We start from the raw sequence: 10,612 nt of genomic DNA, 5'->3' as shown, positions 1-10,612 counted from the left end.
AGTGGTGGTCACGTGGGCGGCGCGGGGCGTGGCCTGTAAGCGCGCGCGGGCGTGGCCTGTGGGCGGCGTGGGGTGTGGCCTGTGGGCGGCGCGGGGCGTGGCTAATGGGAGGCGCGGGGCGTGGCCTGTGGGCGTGACCTCACTCGACGTGGAGCTGGGGAGGTGGAAAGCAGCAGCGCGCCTACGTCCGCTCGATCCTCCTCCTCAATCTTGATCCTCCTCCTCAATCTTGATCCTCCTCCTCCTCAATCTTGATCCTCCTCCTCCTCAATCTTGATCCTCCTCAATCTTGATCCTCCTCCTCCTCAATCTTGATCCTCCTCGTTGGCGATCTTCGTCGGTACCCAAAGGGCGATCGCCTCGACTCGCCCCTCGTGTCCCCGTGCGGACGAACGGTCCCGCCATGGGAGCGTGCTATTCCCGAACTCCGAAGCGCGAGCGTCCCAGCAAAAAGAGGTGAGTCGGACGTTAAAGCCCCACGCCGGGCTCCGTGTGAGTCGGACGTTAAAGCCCCACGCCGGGCTCCGTGTGAGTCGGACGCTAAAGCCCCACGCCGGGCTCCGTGTGAGTCGGACGCTAAAGCCCCACGCCGGGCTCCGTGTGAGTCGGACGCTAAAGCCCCGCAGTGTAAACACTGGGTGAGGGGTTGGTGACCATTGTTATAATCGTAGCCACAACTTATCCACGGTCTCGCGTCTTATTCAAGTCACTCTACTGCTGGATGAGGACCTCCCCACACCGTATGGGTCGTGGGGGTTATTTAACCATACTTCACCACTCTGGGCAGTGCGAGGTTGTCAAGGCGGGGGACAGCGATGGTGGAGTATGTAAGTGCAGTACAACGATGTGTTCAGCACAGTCCACCAATCACATTGTAGCCCCGCAGTCTCTAGCACCTGTTGTGATTTAGTGGTCGCCTATCCAAGCACTGATCGCGCCCATTCACAGTGACAACAAATACTGCCTCTGAGAACCCAAACTTTCATCAGCATTGGAGCAAGCAAGTCCTGTCTACTGGACAGTGTCTCATCACCAAAGTCGGGCTTGCTTGACCCAATACTGGTGACATACAAGGCCGTAATTATAATAAATATTGTGGGGGGGGGGGGGGGACGCATCCCCCCCAATATTCAAATATGCTCACAATGTCGACCCCATTATATTGCTATAAAATAGATTTCCGTTTATATAATTGTGGTTATGGTTGTATTTTAGAAATCACTCATCTCTGCCATTACATACAATGTAACAAGAAAAGGTAAAAAAAGAAAAACACAGAGCAATATAATACAATATACACCATTAGACATTATTGTTAATAAATAAATAATAACTACATCCCATGTGTTAGTTAATTTTTTTAATATTTTAGGCAGGAAATTCGTTTCCAAATTTAGATTTTTTTTCTGGGGGGGGGATCCCCAGACCCCCTGGAAGATTTGGTCCCCCCCAATGTTGACTCCATGGCTACGGCTTTGGTGAAATGCCAGATGTTTTATGAGATTGAGATCCATTGCTTGGACGAACTCAATGCTGATATTAAAATCGAATCACTTATTGCAGGCATTGTAAGAAACACCGCTGCAGGCATAACCGTGTGAAGAATGGCCTTGATGACCACGCCGATGCATCCTCTCCCACCACGGCGTCACCGGTGGTGCAGGAAGGTGGTGCAGACACCTCATGTGGAAAGGTAATAATCATCATCATCACCGTCCCACACGAACACACAATCTCGTGCATTCAGCCACATGGTAACCAGCATAGAACACATCCACCACGGAGATGGAATTATAAAATAAGTTTATGTGCAGGTGCCAGCTAGACTCTTTTGCATTGTCGGACTGTGAGAGGATTATTTTGAATTTTCGGACTGTGAGAGGGAGTGACAGATTGGGGAGGCCTTCATCCAACATCAGATTAACTATGGCTGATGATTATATAAGTGACAATTGTTGAATGATTCCTCTGTCATCATATCATCACCAGCTATTTTCTATCCGCTCCCGATTGACGGCCCGACACACATCATCACCACCCATCACAGTCACGCAATGCCACAATGTATCCGACTCCTGCACGGGAACTGAACTCATTGATCCATCTCTGCGGTGGCCGTACTCTTTCCTTTTTGGCTGCCATTCAATTACCAATCCCGTCCATCAGTTCTCGCAATGTATTCTGCACAATCCCGTTTATCGGAACGGCCAATTGGATGGTTCAAACGTGACTTTATACGCGTCTTGGTGCACACTTTAGCTTGTGTTCCCCTACCACTGCACTGCACGTGTGCACTCTCTACCTGGTGCGTAAACCATGAACGTGATTCCCTCGACAGGAGGCGCCGGCAGAGGGCCGGGTCATTGTGCCGCTCTCCCCACTTGACATCACTGGACGACCATTGCCCCATGGGGATGGCGAGCCTCCCCACGCCTCCGCTGACAACCCCCTTCTCCTGGTCGAGGAGAAGGGACCCAGCGAGGAGGAGGCGGAGCGACGCGACAATGAGCCGGAAGTCAGGTAGGGAGGGGACTGCGAGATGCAGCGGTGGACACTGTGGTCTGGTTAGGGAGCACTGGTCGTCTGGACGGGCAGTTAGACAATTACTGTAGGTGTGAGGGAGTGTAAGTGTGAGGGAGTGTAGGTGTGAGGGAGTGTAGGTGTGAGGGAGTGTAGGTGTGAGGGAGTGTAAGTGTGAGCGAGTGTAAGTGTGAGGGAGTGTAAGTGTGAGGGAGTGTAGGTGTGAGCAAGTGTTATTGTGAGCAAGTGTAAGTGTCAGGGAGTGTAGGTGTGAGGGAGTGTAGGTGTGAGGGAGTGTAAGTGTGAGGGAGTGTAAGTCTAAGGGAGTGTAAGTGTGAGCAAGTGTAAGTGTGAGCAAGTGTAAGTGTGAGGGAGTGTAGGTGTGAGGGAGTGTAGGTGTGAGGGAGTGTAGGTGTGAGTGAGTGTAAGTGTGAGGGAGTGTAGGTGTGAGGTAGTGTACATGTGAGTCTTTGTGCAGGCTCATATATGAGTGTAAGTGTCAGCTAGAGCTCGTGTACACTGGTGTTGGTTCCAGCTAGCATAAGGGTACGCAGAATGACACTAGCGAACACTATTGTGATCATTTGTTGTTTTGTTTTTGTTCAGCTCTGAGAATGTTATCCTCGAGATCATCACTGAGGAGCGTTTCTCTGGAATCGCGGTAAGAGTCTTGGTGTAGCGAGTTTATAGTCTCAGCCTGGTCACCAATTGTCACGTAACATTTGTTTTGCCACTTGCTTTGGTAGTTCGGCACAGCAGTTTGCACGCTGCGCTGTGAACCCAGCCACCTCAGTTGGATTCCCAGCAAAGGCTAGATTAATTGGAGGGGGATATCAGGGAATACGGACTCTACGTTTGTAACGATGTTTCAAACGTGCGGCTTAGCCCGAACACGCAACCTTGACACCCATCCACACGACAATCAGGCATACCCTGCTGACGAGACTCAGATCATTAACACCGGCCCAGAGATTCCCTGATGGAAAACATTGGACCCACAGGCTCATAGTCCGATGAACTAAAATGTTAATTTCTTTATAGACTGTGAAACAGATACGCGTGCTTTTTCTTAAGTCGGAACATTCATCAGCTATGAGAATGCATTTGGCGGCACACCCTTATAAAATACAGCGTGGTCTGGTGCGGTTTGCTGTCTGCAGAACAGCGGTGATGGTGGCGAGGATGCACCGCGTCTGGCACGCGAGTGCGAGCCGCTGGAGCAAGGTGAGGCGTCGTTTCCTCTGTTATAACGGGTTGCGTGTGGATCCCCGGTTATAATGGACCGTGTGTGAGTCTTTGGTTATAAGGGGTCATGTGTGGGACCCTGGTAATTATGACCCATATGTGGAACCCTGGTTATAATGTGTGTTGTGTGGGTCCCTGGTTCTAACGGGCTACGTGTGGAACCCTGGTTATAATGTGTGTTGTGTGGGTCCCTGGTTCTAACGGGCTGCGTGTGGAACCCTGGTTATAATGTGTGTTGTGTAGGTCCCTGGTTCTAACGGGCTGCGTGTGGAACCCTGGTTATAATGTGTGTTGTGTGGGTCTCTGGTTCTAACGGGCTGCGTGTGGAACCCTGGTTATAATGTGTGTTGTGTGGGTCCCTGGTTCTAACGGGCTGCGTGTGGAACCCTGGTTATAATGTGTGTTGTGTGGGTCCCTGATTCTAACGGGCTGTTTGTGGAACCCTGGTTATAATGTGTGTTGTGTGGGTCCCTGGTTCTAACGGGCTGCGTGTGGAACCCAGGTTATAATGTGTGTTGTGTGGGTCCCTGGTTCTAACGGGCTGTGTGTGGAACCCTGGTTACAATGTGTGTTGTGTGGGTCCCTGGTTCTAACGGGCTGTTTGTGGAACCCTGGTTATAATGTGTGTTGTGTGGGTCCCTGGTTCTAACGGGCTGTGTGTGGAACCCTGGTTATAATGTGTGTTGTGTGGGTCCCTGCTTCTAACGGGCTGTGTGTTGCATTGATTGCCACAGCGGGTGGAGATTGGGCGGAGGGCAGCGTCCCGCAGCGCCGTCACCAAGAGCTGCAGCGCCACTTGGCGGAGACGGTGGAGAGACTGAAGGAGGTCAACGGCAACCAGGACCTGAAGGTATGCGGGGGGGGGGGTCGTGAGTTCAAATACCCGATTCTGACAACTACTGTATATTTGCAGTGTACGTATTCTCCTCATGGTTGCGTGGATTTTTCTCCAGGTCCTCCAGTTTTTCCCTCCACAATTAGAAACGCGTGTTTTTAGAGTATTTGGCTGCTATAAATATCCATGCGATATTTCACTTCGTGGAGCTAGCAGTTGTAGCCGAGTCTCTTCTGAAAAAGAGCTATATAGCTCAGTGGGCCTTACCTAGTAAAATAAAAAACAAATAGTTTTAGTGTCATAGTTTAGTTTTAATAGTGTGAGTGTACCTGTGTGTGTGTGTGTGTGCGATGGGCAGACCAAGGTCATGAAGTTCGAGCTGGCCAAGGCCTCGTCAATGCCCATCAACCAGATCTCCAACACGTCTGGTGAGCGCCGTCCCCTCCCCTCTCTCGTGAAACGTCGAGTCTCAGCCTGCCCCAGCTCCCGCGGTGTAAACGCACAATCGGGCAGCTTGTGCGGCAGTCACTTTGTCACGACTGCCGTAGTGCAGCGCTGTTGTATAATACACGTCCCCCCGTTTTTACACGTGCCCCCCCCAACGTGTCCTCGTGCGCAGGTTCTCACCTGCGCGTCATCACCGGCAAGCTGGACTTGCTGTTGAGCGGCACGGCCGTCGTGTCGGGCACGCGCTCCACCAGCGTGTCGGACCACCCGCAGGGCCTGCTCTACGTCCTGCACCGGGTGGCTGAGAGGCTCGTGGTACGTCGACAAGCCCCCTCGCAAAGCCCCCGCGTCTTGCCTCGCAGTCAAATGCACCTCGCATGCACGCACCTCCACGGCACCACCGTCGTCATCGCCATCATCCACCGACATCTGCATTTCACCTTCGCCTGTGTGCTCGCTGCTAGGATCAGTTCACTTGAATGTGTGTTCATTTATTCTCACGGTTCATTCATCGATGCTTCTTATACCAGAAAGCCACAATGCGTCTCATCAAGAATGTTTTTTTTCAGCGGGGCTCCTCTTGCAATGTTTGTGAAGTTCATAATTGCCCGTTTAATTGGGAAAGATAAATGAGATAGGTTATTTATGACAAACTAAATAAGTACAGCAAATTGGTTGTCTTCGGTTCCGGTTTCTTCACCTCACCCTCTCTCCTCCTGCGTCTCTGCCACTACAGAAGCAGAGCGAGGAGGAGGTGGGGTGGAACCACGCGGCGGTGTTCCCCATCGCGGCTGTCACCGTGGAACTGTGGCACCGCCACCCAGCCCTCGGGGAGCTCCTGCTTGCTCACCTGCTCAGCAAGTGCCCCTACATGGGCCCCGTCTTCCCTCGTCCCACGCCTGGGCAGAGCCAGGAGGACGCTTTCAGGTGAGGGCACTAGGGACCTGGCTTGGGGGGCGGTGGTAGTTGGGGGGTGAGGAGTGAGCGGTGAGAGCTGTGCGTGCGTGTGGCGTGTGCTTGACGCCCGTGTCTCCCCCCATCACCCGCAGGATCCTCGGTTACCGCTTCGAGGATGGGAGAGTAGAGAACGAAGACTTGTTTCTCCAGAGAATGTCGGGCATGGCGCGCATGTACGCGGCCATCATCTCCGCGCCCGTGCCCCCCTCCAGTGGCAACAAGGTAGCACCGCCAATCCGGGGTCACGATCTCCATCAAGAATCGGATCTCACTCTCTCCGTCACGTACAGTTTGGTTCGCTCTGCTAGTGTACGTGTAACATTGTTTGCATGCGATCTGCTTAAATCGTAAGCCACTGGCTCTGTGTAGCGCAAGTACGATAATGGGATTTTAAATTGACGAATCTCTCCCACACCTGCCACCCTACCCCACGCGTGCCGTGTGCGTGAATCGCAGAGCCACCCCCACGGCATGAGTCACGGCTGGACCTGGCTCATGCAGGTCCTGGATATGGAACCCATGGCCAATGTCACCCCCACGGTGCTCTTCAGCTTTCTGGAGGTACGCACGAGAGCACACGGGCATGAGCACACAGCGCGTGCACAGGAACACACGGGTACACACACGGGAACACAGCGCACAAGCATTGTGATAGAGACGAGGCTGCCCTGTGACTTGTTCACATGCTCCTGGTGTGTGTGAGCAGGTGGCAGGTAATGCAATGGCGATTGCATACGGCGATCAGCTCTGGGAGCTGCTCGATGGGTTAAGGAAAGAATACATCCCAAGGTACCTCTCGCCCGGTGGCAGTCTCGTCTCCATCTCACCTTCACGAAGCCATTTATATTTGCACGTGTTCCTTGCATTGACGCCTGAAGTCGATTTGCTTTCTACTGTTTTTATGTTGTGGCAATAGACTGAATCACCTTGTCAAGTAACCAGCTAATATCAAAGTAACATTGCACTTGTACATACAGAAAGGTCCTTGCACCGCCATAATTTTCCCCTGCGGATCGTAAACTTTGGCTCTTGGAAGACTCTTGACCAGCCCAGTTTTCCACCCACAGCAATTGGCAGGGAGGCGGTAGCGATGCGATCGACGTGACTGTGAAGTCAGCTGTCGACAGCAGGCTCCCGTTACAGTGTGTCTCTGAACGAGCTTCAAGCTGTGGTTGGTGATGGTCACCGGTTAAGGACTGGAGCCGGAAGTTTGTAAGAATCGATGGATGCACAACTAAACTCGCTGCGTCTCTTCTTGTCCTGCAGAATCGAGAAAGTATCCATCCCGCAGCAGATGGGAACTGTGGTCAGACTGAGGCTGTTCCTCGAGGTACCGGCTTTGACGACACAACTTTGACACACACACATTTATTCCAGTGCCATTGTCATAACCCGCACAGCAATGTGTGTAGCATTACCTTAAGTCATAACAGCCGCGGAAGGTGACATCACATAATGATATCTGAAGTCACTCAGTAGCTCCCTTTATCCATGCTCGCAGCAATCGCCATCCTTAGTGGGCACATTGCGAGCTGGTCAGGAGACGTCAGTACAGCAGCGGAGTGAACGTAACTGTGCAGAGCTGTGTTTTATCCGAATGTGTTGTGGCTTTTCCCCGGGTATTCTGGATTCTTCCCAATCGCCAAACTTGCCTTTACGGAATTCGCCAAACATCCCAATACAGGGCCATCCTGAAGTAGAGTGTTAACACTCAATGCGGCCAAAGTTACATTCATTAGGGGCATAGTTAGTACCATGTGTGTGGGTGTAATTATTGTCAAAGCATTTGTAAGTACATGTCAATGAAATCGTAAATATTAAGAGTTAGAAAATCCAAATTAGATGAAAATTTGAGTTGAACAAAGGTATTTTTTCGTGAAGTAATCTGTGCCCAGGATAATACCTTAAACTCGCTACACTTGAGACTCCGGTTTAATCACAGATGGCTGAAACCTCAATTCAAACCCAAGATCTGAGTGGTGCTGGCTTTGCACTCGAACACATAATTAGCCCCGTATTCACTTTGTCACTTAATGTAATTTTTTACGTGTCGGGAAGTTGGGAAACACTTCCCAGAAATAAATTAGTAATTCTCCTCTCATTCCGGCATGCGTACACACGAAGGGACGGTTAATAGTCAATTGCCTGAATCACCAGGTCTCCCCTTCACACAGGGTTTCTAGTACATCATCAGACATGTGCGGCAGTCCTACCCCATGATTGTGTATAACTCACAAATGACATCATTCCCTACCGCATTACACCAGGGATGGTGGGTTAGGTAATTGGGATCATCTACCTCACACCTGAATGGGAGGAGCAGGAGGATGGGTTGAAAGGTGATTGGCCAGGAGGGTTGAAGGGGAAAGGCAGGGAAGGGTTGAGGGAAAAGCTCGATGGTGGATCGGGACATTTGCCAGGAAACTCTTAACGCGTGTGTCGGACTGTTCAATAAACATACAAATAGCACAACCAAGTACGCGTCTAGAACTTCTCCACAAAGTGCGCTTTGGGCTGAAAAAGCCTCTGACCGGCGTGCATCGCTTCCTGCACAAGAAACAGCAGCTACATTAAAATAACTTATTAAATATTCACCTTAACAGCACTCCAGACACCAGAGCGAGGCATTCTATTGGCACGCTGCCACTGGTTGGCCCTTCAAAACCCATGTGGAGCTGCTGGGCTGCCCGGACTCGAGTATCCACATTAATCCCTGTTTGTGTGTGTTGTGTTTGTGTGTGTTGTGTTTGTGTATGTTGTGTTTGCCTGCAGGACTGTTTTGTTAATCGGGAGATTCCTTTGCCAAGCGGGCATCTCTCAGAAGAATTTTGGAAGGCTTAATAAGATCACCCTTCACACCTGTACATTATGTAAATATGTGTTTTATGCAAGTAACTCCCATAATACAGGTTTTCTAGGTTAGATCGCGTAAGTGTACAAATGTGTCGTTAACCCCGCCACCACCCGACACAGGCAATGAGTAAGGTTTGTCACGTAAACAGAATATGCCAATTCGTCACTAGTACAGTACACCGCTTTGTTGGAGAGCAAAGCCACAACATTTACAATCTGTGTACGATGTTTCGCCAGTAATGACAATGAGCTTCTTCAGGCTGCAGCCAGATTTGTGGAGAAATCCTGTTTCGTTCCTTAACTAGAGGGGTAGTAGATGTGATGACAACACTTGTGTGTTCTTCTTGTGCCGTGGTGGGGGGGGAATTAATTAATGTAAATAATTAATGTATATAATTAATCTATATAAATAATGTATATAAATAATGCATATAAATAATGTATATAATGAATGTATATAATTTATGTATTTAAATAATGTATCTAATTGCTGCTTTGTAAGCCAACCATCAAATAATAAAATGTTTAAATGCAGGTCAGCATGCTTCAATAGTGATTACCGTTGGTATGGCTATTTTAGTATACACAATCAGCAGCAGGTACAATAACAATGGCCTTGCATAATGCGCATGCATAATGTACATTGATTACCATATATATATAACTCAAACGGCAACGGATACCCACAGTAATTTATATGCATTAATTCATCCCTCCCCCACTTCGCGCAAGAACGGCACACAAGTGATGTCATCACATCTACCCCTCTATTTAACAAAACAGGAGGATTTCTCCACCAATCTGGCTGTCACCTGATGAAGCTCGTTATTACTGGCGAAACGTCGTACTCAGATTGTAAATGTTGTGGCTTTGCTCACCAACACAGCAGTGTGCTCTACTAGTAACGAATTGGCACGTTCTGTTTACATTATAAACATTACTAATTGGCAGTGTCGGGTGGTGGCGGGTTTTTTGACACATATTTACGCGATCTAACAAAAAAAACCTGTATTATGGATGACGTCAGTCGCGAAAGCTTACGTGTTAAACAGTAAATCATTTATTCGTAAATGAAATAAAAACCCTGAATTGCTACATTGTGTCATGGTTGCTTGTATGCAATATCTACAGTGGTGTGTTCCTGGTGTGTAAACAGCAAAAAATAACTGCAAAACATGCACAAATACACACGAAGATGAATAGCAAAACAAAAACTCACTGGGCATGACACACCAACCGGGCCTTTATATGGGAAGAGACAGCGGCATTAACCACGATGTGTTCATCGTCATTTGCTGAAGGCTACCAAATGTTTGGATGGCTCAACCAGGACACATGGTGAATTGGTCGCCCCTCTATCTGTCCCCCTCCTACTTTACATAGCCATGCTTACACTAACAACCGTTAATATACTCTGCCCACTGATCATAGGCCTCACTAATCTATCAGCAACGCTGGAGGACCCAGAGAAAAATCCACGTGATCACCACACGGAGATAGAACACGCAAGCTCAAAATATACAACAGGCAACGCCAGGTTCCAGCACCGAACCCACGACATCCTCCATGCCAGGCGAGGGAGATAACGTCGCCTTCGCCACGGTTGATGCCATGGGTTGGGGTTACAGTGCACAGAACGTTACTAGGCCCAGACTCCAAGAACACAACAGCGGTCACGTCACACCTTTATCACTTTTTATTTCGGATTCTACGGATACAAAAGTTTCCATGCTTAAGATGACAATACTTTGCGTT

General features: G+C 49.7%; 1 protein-coding gene across 1 annotated transcript; it reads left to right on the top strand.

Moving 5' to 3' along the window:
• Positions 1 to 131: 131 nt before the first annotated feature.
• Positions 132 to 9,952, top strand: LOC142923893 (mRNA export factor GLE1-like). The gene is made up of 14 exons (XM_076064871.1): positions 132 to 456; positions 1,564 to 1,693; positions 2,339 to 2,520; positions 3,127 to 3,181; positions 3,681 to 3,744; positions 4,500 to 4,615; positions 4,959 to 5,028; positions 5,220 to 5,362; positions 5,784 to 5,974; positions 6,097 to 6,226; positions 6,461 to 6,565; positions 6,711 to 6,793; positions 7,271 to 7,334; positions 8,777 to 9,952. Exons 1-14 carry the CDS (start codon positions 404 to 406, stop codon positions 8,843 to 8,845), a joined length of 1,455 nt encoding a protein of 484 aa, XP_075920986.1. The 5' UTR covers positions 132 to 403; the 3' UTR covers positions 8,846 to 9,952.
• The last annotated feature ends 660 nt before the right edge of the window (positions 9,953 to 10,612 follow it).

The sequence above is a fragment of the Petromyzon marinus genome, unplaced genomic scaffold (genome assembly GCF_048934315.1).
Source record: "Petromyzon marinus isolate PM22_M1 ecotype Great Lakes invasive population unplaced genomic scaffold, UKy_Petmar_22M1.pri1.0 PM_Scaffold_86, whole genome shotgun sequence".
NCBI classification, from domain to species: domain Eukaryota; kingdom Metazoa; phylum Chordata; class Hyperoartia; order Petromyzontiformes; family Petromyzontidae; genus Petromyzon; species Petromyzon marinus.
Note: the sequence above shows the minus strand (reverse complement) of the source record. Positions and strands in the feature narration are given on the sequence as shown.